The 16,170-nt window shown below is 38.9% G+C and overlaps 1 protein-coding gene across 9 annotated transcripts; it reads left to right on the forward strand.

Moving 5' to 3' along the window:
• The first annotated feature begins 1 nt into the window (after window position 1).
• MGST1 (microsomal glutathione S-transferase 1) lies at window positions 2-15,806 on the forward strand. 9 transcript variants are annotated; one of them, XM_015061757.3, is made up of 5 exons: window positions 5-141; window positions 3,013-3,128; window positions 6,136-6,282; window positions 8,507-8,601; window positions 15,198-15,806. In XM_015061757.3, the coding sequence occupies exons 3-5, from the start codon at window positions 6,157-6,159 to the stop codon at window positions 15,442-15,444; spliced, it is 468 nt and encodes a 155-aa protein (XP_014917243.1). In that variant the 5' UTR covers window positions 5-141; window positions 3,013-3,128; window positions 6,136-6,156; the 3' UTR covers window positions 15,445-15,806. The 9 variants fall into 9 exon arrangements, with proteins under 9 accessions (XP_014917245.1, XP_014917243.1, XP_053081859.1 ...); XM_053225884.1 differs by having other exon boundaries at window positions 3,013-3,123; XM_015061756.3 differs by having other exon boundaries at window positions 31-172.
• Window positions 15,807-16,170: the final 364 nt, after the last annotated feature.

Here is a 16,170-nt window from a genome sequence, read left to right on the forward strand (position 1 = left end):
GCAGGGCTGGGAGTCCTGCTTCTGGAGCTGCAGCGCGAGTACCAGGAAATTAGCAGAGTGGGCAGGGGGCCTGCCTGCTGTCCCGTCTGCCCGCGCTGTGAACGCCCCGCGGTGGCAGCGCGACACGCCCGCTGGGGACAGGTTTGTGGCTGGATTCCTACTCGGATTCACTGTACGTGCCGGGCAGGGGATGCAGAAGGAGAGGGCACCGAGAGGGTGATGGGCGGGCAGGAGCCTTGCAGGAGGCGGGTGTGGGCTGGAGTGGTCTTTGCCCGCGTGAAACTCCTTGGCTCCATTTAGCTGCTACGCGCTGGCTTTTCAATCTGTCACCTCCGAAAGGGAGCTGAGCCCCTCCTCCCTTGTAGGTAAGTTTTCCCTTTTGTCAAACTCCGGGAAAGAAACTTGAGAGAGTCAGTCTTTCTTGAGTTTAAGTGGTGAGTTACTCATGTTTTATTCTCGAGCCAGAGGAACGTCCACTTTGAATGGGCCCCCTGGAACTTAGGGAGAATAAAAAGGAGGTGCAAGTTGTAGTCATATGTGAAGGTGCTACTGTTGAAGCAACGTCTGTTCACCCTGAGTGTGAATTCCTGCAAGCCCTGGGCCAAGTTGGCTTTCCCACCTCCGGAAATACAGGAAAAACTTGCTCCTCGTGGTTCACTTTCACAGGCAAGAAAAACACCAGCAAGTCTAATGATAATGAGATAACCACAACGGCCACAGCAGCGGCAAAGTGCAGGAGGACATAGGTTAAACTTTGTAATACTGTAGCCAGCTCCCCAGTCCAGCGGCAGAAGCCGTGGGAAACTCTGATTTGGGAGTTGAGGCCTCAGACAGTATTGCTATCACTGGACTGGGACAGTGGAGAGAAGGGTGCGTGTAAATCTCCCATCTCCTTGTTTCCTTTGAAATAGTCCCAAGGCCTCTTGGTAGTCTGGGCACTCTTATTTTCTCCTTTGCCTTCTGCCTGTTTTCTCTCCAAGGGAATGCCAAGTGGGTTGTAATCAAGCATTGTTGTACGGCAGATGGAAAATTCCCCCAGGCCCTCAGGTTACAGCCTTTCAGCCATGTAAGACTAGAGTTCTTAGGGCCTTAGAACCAAGCTACACACACCTTTTGCCTCCCCTGGCGGCTTCCTGCCCTGGGAGTTAGCGTAGATTATAATAGGGTTTGTGGTCCTGTCCTGTTTCCAAAATAAGAGGACTATGTGTGTTCGTTGACCATCTTTGGTCATTTTTTAAAATGACAAATAGTCCAAATTTGAATATTGCTCTGTGGTGGACAAGTACAGTTTTTCTAAGGGTTTGTTTGAGAGAGGACTTTATTAGTCACTGAGGCTGGGAAGGGAGGTCAGCACTGGCCCCTGAGAACAGCCTTACCCCACATCCACCCAGATCCCTCAGCATTTTCCTCCCAGCACCTGGGTTCTGAAGTATAGGCGGCCAGGGCTGCAGTCGCCTCAACCCATCCAGAAACTCTAGAATTGATAACCAGCAAAAAGGCCATTGAATCATCTTTTTTCTTTATCTTGTGGTAGCGTTCTATTTGTTTTAGAAGGTGAAAAGTTGCAGAGTCATGGCTCCGGAGATGTGTGCCCAGATTTTTTGTGTGTTTCGCAATTTGATGTGACAAGGCCACCATAAATAAGAACTTTGTCCTTTTTGGCCAAGAGCCTGTAAAGACAAGAGGAATAGTCCATAGTTGAGAGATAGACTCAACTGTAATAGATACAGTGGGGGTAGGCATGGTGCTGGGTGGGGAGGGCAAGGTAGGAAGATGAGATTGGGCAGAAAAAGCCTCCCAGAAAACCAAAGTAGTCTAGAATTCTTAGCCTTGATGGTGGATAGCCCATGATGAGCTGAACACTTAAGAAAACTGGATTCTAGTCTTGGTCCCTCTACTGTGAATTTGGGTCAGATTACTCACTCTACCTCTCCAGGCCTCGGTTTCCTTATACCTTAAAAGCAGAGACAAATATTACTTGCTCCGACTACCTTAGAGTTTTCTAGATCAGGTGACATCATGTAAAAGCTTTTTGAAAACTCTAAAATGATCTCCTCAGTGCCTAGGACAGTACCAAAGTAGGAACTTATTTACCAAATGCTTATATAGCACTTACCAGGTCCGAGTACTTTTCCAAGATCTTCAGACTTTACTCATTTGACACTCACAAGAATCCCGTGAGAAAGGAAGTATTAACCTCATTATACAGGAGAGGTAAGTCCCCGAGAAGTTAAATCCCCACCAGTAAGTGGCAGAATCTAATTCACCTGGACTCTAGTCTAGTTCCAGAGTCTCTGTGTGCTCAACACTCTTCTCCTTGTCCCTTCAGAGGAGAAGCAGTCACCTCTACCTTAGGGGACTGAGCCCTACTCTCTGGCAAAAATGATGGAGGTATGCTCTGCTGTGCTGACCCATGATGGACAATGAAAGGAACAGTACACTATACAAATATGACTTATCATTGTAATATTTTCGTTTTTTAATGTTTATTTATTTTTTTTGAGATAGAGAGTGGGGAAGGGACAGAGAGAAGGAGAGAGAGAATCCCAAGCAGGGCCTGCACTGACAATGCAGACCCCGATGTAGGGCCTAATCCCATAAGTTGTGAGATAATGACTTGATCCGAAATCAAGAGTCAGAGGCTTAACCAACTAAAGCACCCAGGGGCCCCGTAATATTTTATTTTCCATAATTCATAACCAACTTGCATGTTTTGTCTTTTCTTCGATGATTTGTACCTCACTCCTAGAATACTCAAAACACCTAACATTTTACTCTTTTAATTATTAGTACTACTATATTGCTCTCCTCCTTCCTGGCAACCTTTTCTAGTAAAAAGCTTTCAGTAATTGCATTTTGACTACAGTGTCCATCCATGACGTGGGCTCAAGGCAACTTACTGACAAATCAGCTTTGAAAAGAAGTCTAGTCCGGCATCATTTTATTCCATGCTATGAATCACTTCTCTATTTCTTAATGTCTTACCTTCATTATTCCTCACCTGGCCCTCAGGTCTCTGAGAGGTGGTTTGTGGTATGAAATCAGAAGCTTGGCATTGGCCCATTTCCCCAAGCCACAGACCTGAGGAGTTCAGCCACATTCTCCGTGTTGGAAAAACTTTGTGTGAGGTGCACTTTCAATGTGTTGTTCACATTTAAAGAAAAAAAACCTCTCATTGCCCTTTTCCTCCAACTGCTGACATCTTTGTGTGCTTTTACCACCAGCTGTTCTGGAAAGCTTCCACTTTTTCTCTACTTTTTCTTAAAAAAAATTTTTTTTTTCATGTTTATTTATTTTTGAGAGAGACAGAGTGCGAGCTGGGGAGGGGCAGAGAGAGAGGGAGACACAGAATCTGAAGCAGGCTCCAGGCTCTGAGCCGTCAGCACGGAGCTGGATGAGGGACTCGGACCCACGAGCTGTGGGATTATGACCTGAGCCGAAGTCGGACGCTTAACTGAGCCACCCAGGCACCCCTCTACTTTTTCAATACCAGTTTTCACAAAGGGAAGACCATTCTCTGGGCATTCCACTGCTAAATAAATTTCATTCTGCAAACATTCGTAGAGACCTACAGAAACTGTTTTAGATGTAAAATTATTGTTAAATAACAACAATCCTGCTTGATAAACTTTTCTCAATTTTTTAAAATTAACATTCCTGCTATGTTTCTTCAGATCTCTGTCCAGAGGCTTAGGGATCCCTTATTAAGCTAATTACATGAACTCTGAGGGATAGTGCAGTTTATTCATGACTTCCTCCCCACCCCTGCCCCCACTAGTGGAACAAGATCAGATACGTTAAATGGCACTAAAAGTATTGTCTTGCACTGAGAGCTTATATAACATTCTGTGCTTTCAAGACTACTGACCTGTGGAGGTGGATTAGTTTATTGTATGTATTTGGTTTTGTTTCTTAAATGGGGACATATAGTTTCTGTTTGCTTAAATCCAAAGTACCTTTTCAGCCTACCTTGTAAAACAGGGGTTACTTGGGAAGCTTTGGTTTCTTTACCTGAAAAATGGGAATAATAGTACCTACCCTGTAGCGTCATTGGAAGAGGAAACAAGATAACAGATGTAAGATGTGCCAGCTGGCCACAGAGCAGGGATTCAACAATGTTAGTTGAATGAGAATTAAACAGTTTGCAGTCTCTCTTTTTTTTATTTTTGAGAGAGATAGAGTGTGAGCAGAGGAGGGGCAGAGAGAGAATCCCAAGCAGGCTTCGGGTTCTGAGCTGTCAGCACAGAGCCCCACACGGGGCTCAAACTCGTGAACTGCAAGATCATGACCTGAGCTGAAGTTGGGTGCTAAAGTGACTGAGCCACCCAGGCACCCCAGCGGTTTGCAGTCTCTTGAAGAAGATAGTACAGTGTAGTTAGTGTACAAGATATGAAGTCATAGGCATGGGTTTGCGTCCTAACTTGGCTGCTTAATATCTTGGAGTCACATTTTCTTCATCTATGAAATGGATATAGTTATAAGGACTGTAATGGTATAGTTACAAAGATTAAATAATGCATATAAAGTACATGACAGAATTGGACACCTAGTGAGCTCTTACAAAATTAAGCGTATATGTATGTTGTTTCGATCACACTAACAGCAATGCGTAGACACAGGATGACCAGTAACACAGTATAAGAAGAGATATAAATTTATAGATTATTGGTATATGGATAGAATGATCAGAATTTGATAGATGTCACTCTAAGAAGGTGGCATTCAGGGGTTGAGTTTTAAAGGCAGGAGTGGACATTGCCTATAAGAGACAGTACTACATGCCAAGGGTGGATATGAGAAAAGATGTGTGTTTATGTGGACAAGATAGAAGAAGCAGATAGCAGGGCTGATCATAGAATGAGAGGACATTAAAGAGAATGGCTACCGGACAGGGTAGGAAATTTAAATTTGAAGCTTTACTTAATCCCTACCCACTTTGACTTCAGTATCACCAGTCTACTCCTTCTGAGTACATTCCCAATTATACTTCCAACTCCAGACAGTAACATTCATTGCAATGTGAAGTAACCTGAAGACTTATATAAAGATAATCTTCCTGGGGCATCTGGTGGCTCAGTCAGTTGAACGTCTGGCTTTGGCTCAGGTCATGATCTCACGGTTCATGAGTTCGAGCCCCAAGTCATGCTCCCTGCTGTCGTTAAGGATCCTCTGTCCCTTTCTTTCTCTGCCCCTCCTCACTCGTGTGCTCACTGTCTTTCTCAAAAATAAAATAAAATAGAATAAATTAAATTAAATTTAAAAAATTAAAGATAATCTTTCTTCCCTTATTCCTTCTATGAAAGTACCATCAATGCCAATTCCTTACTTTGCATTTGCCTAGCATTTTGTTTCTAATATCCTGCTTCCCCTTCTTCACTTGTGTTGGTATTGATGATGACCGTAATCATGCTGATAATGATGATCATAACAATATAATAAACCTTACTGAGGGTGTTTCATGGGCCAGGTGCTGTGCTAAGTATAAATTTATTCCACATGCTATCTCAATTAAATCCTGGCAACAAACCAGTAAGTTAGGAGCCATTACTATTGCTATATTATAAATGAAGAATTTCGTTTCAGAGAGGTCGAATCTCTGAACCAAAGTTAACCAAATGGTGGGACTGGAATTCAAATCTTGTAGCCTGGGATCCTAAACACTATTGAAATGGCAAAAAGCTATAAGCTGGGTTTCTAAAGCAGGACATGTATTAGAATTTAGGCATTCCCAATCAAACATTAATGGTGCTACTATATACGTAATTTGATGTTTCTAATGAGATCAGTCCATGAACTCTGGTCTTTTGGGTCCAGCTTGCAGTTTGATGCAAAAATATGATTTTAGTCTCTCTTTATAGAATTTTGCCCATTGATCTTTGCTTCTCATACCCCTACATTTTCATTTTCGCTCCATGCCTGTTTGATATCTTCAGGCTTAATGTTATAGAACTAGAAAACAACCTGATACTATTTATTTTGAAATTGTAAAAGAGATGATTTCTTCTGTGAATAAACCTAAGATCCTTTTTTTAAGAACAATATAGTTAATGCTGCAATGTAAGAACATTATGTGACTGTCAAGTTATTTGGGGTATTTATGTCTGCTTTTCCTATCTTGTCTAAAATATTTTTAAGATTCCAGACCAAAATTGAAAAATGGTTGACCTCACTGAGCTTATGGAAAATGAAGTATTCATGGCCTTTGCTTCCTATACAACGATTATTCTTTCAAAAATGATGTTTATGAGTACTGCAACTGCATTCTTTAGATTGACAAGAAAGGTAAGACATTTAGGGGCGATATTTTCCTTTAAGACTTGAAATTTGGGAAAACAATTTTCTTAATTTACTTTTTTTTTTTTTTTTTGGTAAAGCCCAATGGCACATTGTTTAATATTGCAAATGCATTATGCAGTCATTTGGTACAGATGCATCTGATATATTTATGGAACAGGCACTTTCTCCTGGAAACGACTAAGTGGTTGATTTCATTGTGGCTTTTACCTTTTGTCATGCTGCTTAGTATATGAGATTCCTGCATTCTATAAGCAGATTCCATGCTTCTTAGTGTATGAGATTCCTGAGATTCCTGTATGTTCCTCATATTAGTATATGAGATTCCCGTAGTATCAAAGTTTTCAAGGAAACGTTCTATAATTTTGGAGTTAATTTTGCCTGCTAGAGTTTAGAAAATAGTCATTTTCCAGACAGTTAACTGGTGTCTTCAGTTCTATGACAGGTGAAGGATATACCTTTGGGGACAGAATTAAGTTCTTATGATTATCAATAGAGTCTTTTATGACTGGGACAAGACATTTGAATTTTGTGTAGTTCCAACTTCTTAAGTAGATGCTATTTCTGCCCAGCATTATAAGAATGTGATTTTTTTCCTAAAATGGAGGGTTGGGGAAGGTATTAGAAAGATTTTGGAACATATATCCTGTACTCAAGCAGGGTTTCTAACACAGTAAGGGGGGTAGAGCAAAGCTACCTGGACACAGAAACTATTTTCATTGGTGTCGTCCTTCGTCAGCAACTACTTCCTGGAAACACCTATTTCTCTAGGAGTGCCTGTCCTAAGTTTTTGCCCAGAGACTTGCTTTTGTCCAGAGCTCCCAGTCATCCTTAAGATATTTCCCTGTTACTGTCTTGAGGTATAATTCCTTCCCAAGGACATTTACATTTTAACGCGGGCACACACAGACACGTTTAAGGCTCTAATAGGTCCAGGTGTTAGAGCAGCAAGCAGTAAGGTAGTTGCCTACCACCAGCTCCACAGTGTCCTCTAGAAACATGGCACGCAGCATAGCAGAAATGTTCCCCGTCTTATAAGAAAAGGAGAAAGGAACTCAGATTTGTGGAATACCAACGATATGTAGCCGTGTGGTGCTCTTGGTATGTGTGAAATCACAGGATCATTTTACATCATCGTTCATATTATCACGGGAAATGAGGGTTAGCCCCCCCATTTTACAGTTGAGGAACTGAAGATCAGAGACGTTATGCACCAATAAAGGGTGATGCTGAGATTCTAATTCAGACTGCTTTAAACTCAAATCTCATGCACTTGTCATTGTAATACATTTGTTTACTTGTTTGAAACATGTTTACTGAACATCTAGTGTGTGCCAGACAGAGCTGACTTCAAGAGCTGATCCTGTATCATGTCCTTTCTCATCAGTTCTCTTCAACATCTTAATCTGAAATAAATGTTTATATCATATTAAGAAAAATATTATAATATTTATGGATTTCTAAGTGTAAATTAGGCTAATTTTGTAGTTCATGTTTTTCTTTGCTTCGAATTATTAAGCAGTGGAGCATACTTAAATATTTCTTAAATGCATTTTTCAAGTTTCAAGGGATGGGGAAATCATATCAAAGAGCATAATCATTGCAGGAAGAAATAAATGAATATATGCCGTAGAACATGTCCTTTATAGGAATGCAATTCAACTTCTTATATTTCACTGTATTTTTGAACCCAAAGTGTTAATTCAGCAAAAGAAGAGATACACATATCCTAACAAAGTACAAAATACATTTCCTGCCTCTCACTCTTTTATGTTTCTTGCCCGTTCTCTAACATCCTTGGCTGGTAAACTTACAACTTTCCTATGAACCAGTCAGTTGGAAATGTTAATACCCTTGAGAGAAGTTATATCAACATCACTGTGAAAAAAAATGCCAATTCACCATAATAATAGTCAATGATAACTTAAAATTATGCTCTCTTTTCCCTTTTTGGTTCCTTTTTGCTATTTTTATACTTTGGTTTTATTTAAGTCCCTATTTATGCTTTTCTTTAAAAAAATTTTGGACTGTTAATAAAAATGAAGATTTAAAATATAGACCCTTACCTGTGCTTGAGCTCTGAATTTTTTCCTAAGGGCCAATCTGGATGCCTGTATTTCTTCTGTTAAAATCCAAATAACTTATCAGGTAGAATACTCACCTGTTATTTGGTATTTGAACAGCGTTTTTTATTCCTTGGTATTTGGAATAGGTTTTTGCCAACCCAGAAGACTGTGCAGGGTTTGGCAAAGGAGAAAATGCCAAGAAATATCTTCGGACAGATGACAAAGTGGAACGTGTGCGAAGGTAAACACACTGAAATTATCTATTTTATAAAAGAGTTTTGGTCAAGGAGCTCAGTGAGATGTTGAGGGTCCTAAGAAGAGGGAAAAGCAGTCATCTTATATAGTCCATATAATAATTATGGAAAATTGGGATGTAGAAGTCTCCAACTCTCACTGCAATTGTACATGTTGCCAATTTCCTACTTTGTTGGGGTTAATAACTTTGTTCTGTGTAGGGATTTTTCGAAAGTAGTTACAGGTAGGAGGTAAAATGAGGATAGTAGATTCTTGTGTTTTGTCATCTTTCTCTAGAGTTGAGAGTGTCAGCTTGTGTGAAAGGTTGAAGATACTTTTGCATAAGACTCGAAATGTGGGTGGGTGACTCAGTCAGTTAAGTGTCTGACTCAATTTTGGCTCAGGTCATGATCTCACTGTTTGTGACATGGAGCCCATGTCGGGCTCTGTACTGACAGCATGGAGCCTGCTTGGGATTCTCCCTCCGTCTCTGTCTCTGTCTCTCTCTCTCTCTCTCTCTGCCCCTCCTCGTCTCATACACACTCACTCACTCACTCTCTAGCTCTCTCTCAAGATAAATAAATAAAAATTGAAAAAACAAGACTCAGAATATGAACATGGGAAATCTTGCCCTTCTTTCTCTCTATCCTTTGTAGGTATTATGTTTAATGCACTGAGAATTCAATAAACAATGAAAAACAATAAGCCAAGATACCATTCACACAGGTTCCTAATATAATTAATATATATATACATATACATATCTATATATAGATAGATAATTAATATACTTAGATCTATAATATACTTAAAGCATCCAGGTGTCCCTGGATGATCTATCCATTGTTGAAAGTGGGGTATTAAAATCCCCTACTATTATTACTATATTGTCATTTCTCCCTTTTGGTCTGTTAATATTTGCTTTATATATTTAGATGCTTCTATGATAGGTGTATAAATATTTACTAATGTTATATCCTCTGGATGAATTGACCTCCTTCATCATTATATAATGGCTTTCTTTATCTCTTATAATCTTTAGCTTGAAGCCTGTTTTGTCTGATATAAGTGTAGCTATTCCTGCTGTCTTTTGTGTTCCATTTCCATGGAATATCTTTTTCCATCCCTTCACTTTCAGTCTTTGTGTCCTTAAAGCAGAAATGAGTCTCTTGTAGGCAGCATCTAGTTTTATCTTGTTTTTTTTTTTTATCCATTCATTCTGTATCTTTTGTTATAGTTATTTATACTACTTTCGTCTTTTAGTCTTTTCTTTTTTAATTTTTTTTTAGTGTTTAATTTTGAAAGAGAGAGAGAGAGAGAGAGAGAGAGCACGAGCAGGGGAGGGGAAGAGGAAGAGGGAGACACAGAATCCGAAGCAGGGTCCAGGCTCTGAGCTGTCAGCACAGAGCCCGACGTGGGGCTCAAACCTACAGACCAGGAGATAATGACCTGAGCTGAAGTTGGTCGCTTAACCGACTGAGCCACCCAGGTGCCTGTCTTTTAGTCTTTATACTAGAGTTATGTGATTTACCCACCATCATTACATTAGTATATTTTGAATTTAATTATATTTGCTTTTACTGATGAGTTTTATACTTTCATACATTTTCTTCTTACTAATTGCTGTCCTTTTGTTTCAGCTTAAAGAACACCCTTTAATATTTCTAGCTGCTTTAGTGGTGATGAACACTTTCAGCTTTTATTTGGAAAACTCTTATCTCTTCTTCAATCTGAAGGACAACTTTGTCAGGTATAGGATTCCTGATGGCAGGTTTTTTATTGTTGTTTTTTTTTTTTTTTTTTTTTTTTCTTTTAAAACGGTAGAATATATCATCTACTCCCTTCTGTCTTGTAGTTTCTGGTAAAAAATATTCTGATAGTCTTATAGGGTTCCTTTGTATAAAACAACCTGCTTTTCTCTTGCTGGTTTTAAGAGTCTCTCCTGTCTTTAACTTTTGGTAATTTACTTATAATGTGTTTCAGCGTGGGTTTCTTTGGATTCATATTTTTTTGTAGTTTCTGAGGTTCCTGTATCTGGATATCTGTTTATTTCTCCAGGTTAGGGAAGGTGTTAACCATTATTTTTTGGGCTAAGCTTTCTGCCCCCTTTTCACCCTCTTCTACTTCTGGGACCTCCATAATACATACATACATACATACATACATACAATTAATCTTTTTAATTATATTCCATAAGTTCCATAAACTATATTTACTTTTTCATTATTTTTTTTCTTTTTGTGCCTATAATTGGATGAATTCCACTGCTATGTCTTCAAGTTTACTGATCCTTTATTCTACTTGATCTAGTCTGTTGATGAACCACTCTATTGAATTTTTAAATTCAGTTACTGTATTCTGCTCTGTGTTTTCTTTTAGGCACTTTTTAATATTTTCTATTTCTGTTGTAAATCTCGCTTTGTTCATGCATTTCTCTCCTGGCCTTAGTGAGCATCTTATGATCATTATTTTGAACTCTGTATTAAGTAAATCTAGTTATTTCTGTTTCATTAAGATCTGTTCCTGTAGATTTATCTTGTTCTTTGGTTTGAAACATATTCTTCTGTTTTTTCGTCTTCTTTGGCACTGTGTTGGTTTCTGTGCATTAGATAAAACAACCACTTCTCTCAGTCTTGACAGAGTGGTGTCATGTAGGAAATGAACCTTGTCAATTATCCTAGCCTGAGCCCTGTTGTCTCTCAGACCTTCGTGACAGTCCAAGCTGCCATCTTTGTTTTTACTGGCTCCCAATAGTTCAAGGTATGTCAAGATTTGTCAAGTGTTCCAAAGGGAGGATCACAGTCAACATTTAAATATAGGCTAATTGGAAGCTGGACATTTAAGTAACAGCTGGGAAAGTATGTAGTTATGCCCCTTCTAAGGAGATACTGGGGTTTGGGCATTTTTGTCAACTCCATCTGTGCTGGGCCTGTGTATAGCCATGTGAACAGATAGTCGAAGTGACTGTTTGAGCTTGTGGAGAACTGATTCTTTGTTTGCTATGTTTTGTGGGAATAAAATCTAACTAACTAACTCATGACTGTTAGTGCTGATCAGGGCCAGGTGACCCAGGGACCCCTCCCTAGGACTGCAGCCATAAAGGTTGGAGTGCATACATGTGTATAAACTCCTTCCAGGGAGATAGTGGTGACTGGGATCAAGCTAGAGAGAGAAGGCCAGGGAAGTATCTGCCAGCTTCCCTGGTTTCTACAAAGGATCAAAGACTGAACCTAGATACAAGCATGCTGATGCTTAGGCAGTAGATTTCAAAGTATGTAGTTGCAGACCTTTAAGAGAAAGACTGGGAGATGGACAATTTTGCCTGCTCCCTCTGTGCTGACACACAAGCCTTGTACATCCCTTAACTTCTCTATTTTATTTGTTGTAAGTCTCGTGGGTCTTTGAGATGCAATCCTCAGTAATTTTCAGAGCAAGATATTTTGGGGGTTCTGTCCTGGGGTGAGAGTCTTAAATGTTTGGGCGCTAAATGTGAAGTCCAAACCCACTCCTCCTCAGGAAGAAGCTGGGAGTTGGAAATTCCCTTTCAGTTGTGTGACAGTAAGCTGGGGATAGGGTTTATGGCAAGACTGTGTCTCAGCCTTAAAGATGGGTATTGTTCAATGTCTAGGAGTCACGCAGTTGTTTTCTGGATTTCTTTCAGATGTAATTACTTTGTGTGGAGCTCTACATTTGATGTGGCTGTGGAAGGGAGGGAGTTCAGGAGCCTCCTGTGTCACCATCTTGGCTGTCCCTTTTTCACCCACAGAATTTTTGTTGTTGTTGGGATTCTATTACTGATCTATTAATTACCGTGTCCTAACACTGAAACATCAAAGTTATATATCAATTTCTCATTTAGTGTATTCTTTTCTCTTTTTTTTAATGTTTATTTATTTTTGAGAGAGAGAGATACAGAGCATGAGCAGGGAAGGGACAGAGAGAGGGATACACTGAATCTGAAGCAGGCTTCAGGCTCTGACCTGTCAGCACAGAGCCTAACACAGGGCTGAGGCTCACAAACCACAAGGTCATGACCTGAGCTGAAGTCGGATGCTTAATTGACTGAGCTACATCTAGTATTTTCTAATGCTCATCCACACATGGTGCAATTCTAGGTACATTTCAAGGAATAAGTAAACTTATATAAAATTAAAGAAACAATGAAGTGTTTTCACAACCATACTCAAACATACAGATAGTTAGTTTTGTGGCGAATAGTTACGATAGGAAACATCATGAGTATAGCTGATGGCACCACTTCTGTTTGGTGAATATGAAGAATGAAATGGATACTGAAATAAGAAAAATTTACTTCTGTAATTCAGGTATCAGTTAGAGCCTCTAGTCCCTTTAGGATCTAGATCATATTTACATTATCACATTTTTGATTCCCAGTGAGAGTCTGAAACCTCTCCCAAGATTTCTGCAGATTCCCTGTCAGTCTGGTCCCTACATTTGTGCGTGTTTCCATTGTCTACATTTTGTGAGACTAGCATAAACTTGGCTCTTTCCTCAACTCTCGACAAACCAACTTAAGAAATGTGGCTAAAAGAGACTTGACTAAATTGAGTCACGTTACGGCAACGCAAACATTTCAAGTTGTAGGTTAGACAGAGCTCTGACGGTGTCCTTCAGCGGCCTCTCCCTGGGAAGTTGCACTGTACCTTCTTTGCTTCGGATGATGCCCAGCAGGACATCATTTTGCAGGCTCTGCTTTTGCCCCATGCATTCTCTTGTTCTACCAGTACCAAAATGAAATTCACATTTTTTTCTTATGCAAAAATTCAATCCCAAGTTATTTATTAAACAAGAATGTTTTTCTTCTAAGTCTGTGCTAGATAGCGTGAATAAAATTTTAGCCTCTGCTTCACTTAGTTATATATTTGTTAAGTTAGCAGTCCTGCAGAGTAAATCAGCCAGTCTTAAAAATGGACTGTGTCAAGCGTGTGGATCTAAAATAGTTTCAGGACAGAGAATCAATGTGAAAATTTCAAACTGTATCAGAAAATTATAAGTGTTATGGTGAAAAAGAATAAACTTTAGAAAAGGTAAGTAGTGCTTTGTGGAGTTACTAAAACCACCAAAAAGACAGTAAGCAGTTTAAAACTTTGTCTTTACCTTTTTGTACCTCCCTTCTAGAGAAGGTAATCACATCCATGATGCTAATCATGACCCTATACTCATAACATTGCCCGGGACTTGAAAGTGATAACAATTAGACTCTCAATAGCATTAGTAAGTTTGAAGGGAGGATCCAAGTGTCATGTGTGAAAGCTTAATAAAAGATATTTTATTATGAGATTTTAGATTCTTCCCCACTTTCCCTTCCCATTCCCACCCCCCATGCCCATTGTACTTCTAGAGGAGAAAGCCATTATTGAAGCTGATCTTCTAGTCAGGTTGTCAATAACCATTGACCTTAGTTCTGAAAGGAGTCAGTATCCTTAGAGATGCAGCGACTGTGTGCACAGCGCCCCCTGGTGATCAGACACTGGGTTTTCAGTGTGGAGACAGGAGAAAGAGTCTCCAAGAAAGACTGTCGGGTTTCCTGTTGTAATTTTTGAGACTTTATCGACCCCACCAAAAAGTTTCTAGTAACAATTCGCCTTTGGAGATACTTTGCAGATAAAGATTTTCCAGAATCTCCCCATTTCATTTTTAACCTTGACTTTTTTTTTCTTTTCATTACTTCCACATGTAAAGCTATTTCTATTAGTATAGAAATATGTAAATTTCCACATGTAAATCCAATGTCAGAGACTGAGTGGGGCTACAAATGAAGTGAAATGAAGTATGCTTTCAGTATGCAATACTGAAAAAATTGATATCGATGACATGTGGGACAAATAATTAAAAACATAAAGTAATATGTCTTGGAAATGTTAAGATAAATGAATGGCTTAAAGTAAGTTACTTGCATTTGGGCAGACAGAAATCAGTGATGATTAGAAAACATTTTACATATGTGTTTATTTAATCCTATCTCACCATGTTCTGGAAAGAATTTGAGACCATACATACATTCAATACAAGATAAAAGGAAAGTTGCAAGGTAATCAGAGCAGCTGGAGAAATAAAGGGTACCATTCAAAAGGAAAAGAAGGAAGGCTTGGCTTTGGTATATAGGGAAAGGAGAGATGTTTAGAATATACTACTTTCAAAGGCAGAGAATCCCCTTTCCCTCAGAGTGCTTAATCAAGTCTAGGTGATACTCACTGGGGATTCTGCTAAGGGACTGATGCATGGGCTAGGAGTTGAACTAGATGGCTTCCCTTCTGGCCCCAGTGCATGAACAAAGCATTCACTGAGACATTATTGTGTGTGTATCACTGTCACTGCTTCTATTGGGATAATATAAAAGAGCTTTAAGACTGATATTCCTGAAAGTGCAAAGTGTCTTCGTTATTATATGTTGAGATACACTACTAGTAGAAACAAAAATAATGATATGTTAAATAAAAGCCAGATGGTTAAAGGGCAAGGCAATTTAAACAAAAATGAAATAAATATGCATTTTAAAAAATCCATTTAGTTTTAAAAGAAATGGAACAATGAATATATGTCTACTGATTTTGAAAGTAGTGTTTTGCTAATTTCCCACAGAGCTCACCTGAATGACCTTGAAAACATTGTGCCATTTCTTGGTATTGGCCTTCTGTATTCCTTGAGTGGTCCAGATCTCTCTACAGCCATCCTGCACTTCAGACTCTTTGTTGGAGCACGGATCTACCACACAGTCGCGTATTTGACACCCCTTCCCCAGCCAAATCGTGCTTTGGCTTTCTTTCTTGGCTATGGAGTTACTTTTTCAATGGCTTACAGGTTGCTAAAGAGTAGATTGTACCTGTAAGGAGAATCCTACAACTCATCATCCAGTTATTTTCTAAGAATTCTGTACTTCCAATTTATGATGATTTTTTTTTTTTTTTTAGATTTTAAGTGGGAGGGGAGCAGAGAAATTTAGATGGGGCAAACAGCCTGAATATTAACATGACCAATATCCTTTATTCTTATGCTTGTACTGAAATTTTAACACAATTCTTAAGTCTTTTGATTTCCTATTTAAGTGCCTTGTGATAATTCAGATTATAATTTGTAACATTCATTCAACATTTAATATTTTAAATCTATAAAAAGGGTGAGTGTATGTATGATACCCCTGTATTGCAATATTGCTGAAACAGACATACGAAATAAAGAATTTGAAGAATAGTTTAATTTGGTTTAATTTTTCCCATCTTATATTTTCAAAAGTTTTAAACCTACAGGAAAGTGGAAAAGTAGTACAATGCTCCTTTATATATGTTTCACCCAAGTTTACCAACTGTTAACATTTTTCTTACTTGCTTTCACTCTCTCAATGTTTTTTTCTGAATCATTTCAAAGTAGGTTGCAGAAATCATGATACTTCACTTCTAAATACTTCAACATGGATCTCCTATGAATAAGACAATCTCCAAATAAGTGCAATATCATGATCACACACAAGAAATTTAACATTAATATAATAATGTTATATATAATTCATATCTAAATTTCCCTGATTTTCCTAATAACGTCCTTTATAACTGCTATA

This window comes from Acinonyx jubatus, chromosome B4 (genome assembly GCF_027475565.1).
Source record: "Acinonyx jubatus isolate Ajub_Pintada_27869175 chromosome B4, VMU_Ajub_asm_v1.0, whole genome shotgun sequence".
NCBI classification, from domain to species: domain Eukaryota; kingdom Metazoa; phylum Chordata; class Mammalia; order Carnivora; family Felidae; genus Acinonyx; species Acinonyx jubatus.

Bases quoted from the DNA above. Each gene is read 5' to 3' on its own strand.
- MGST1 (XM_015061759.3), top strand. From the start codon at position 6,157: ATGGTTGACCTCACTGAGCTTATGGAAAATGAAGTATTCATGGCCTTT. The intron at 6,283-8,506 runs GTAAGACATTTA...TATTTGGAATAG, and splicing joins TCTTTAGATTGACAAGAAAG to GTTTTTGCCAACCCAGAAGA. The intron at 8,602-15,197 runs GTAAACACACTG...AATTTCCCACAG, and splicing joins AAAGTGGAACGTGTGCGAAG to AGCTCACCTGAATGACCTTG.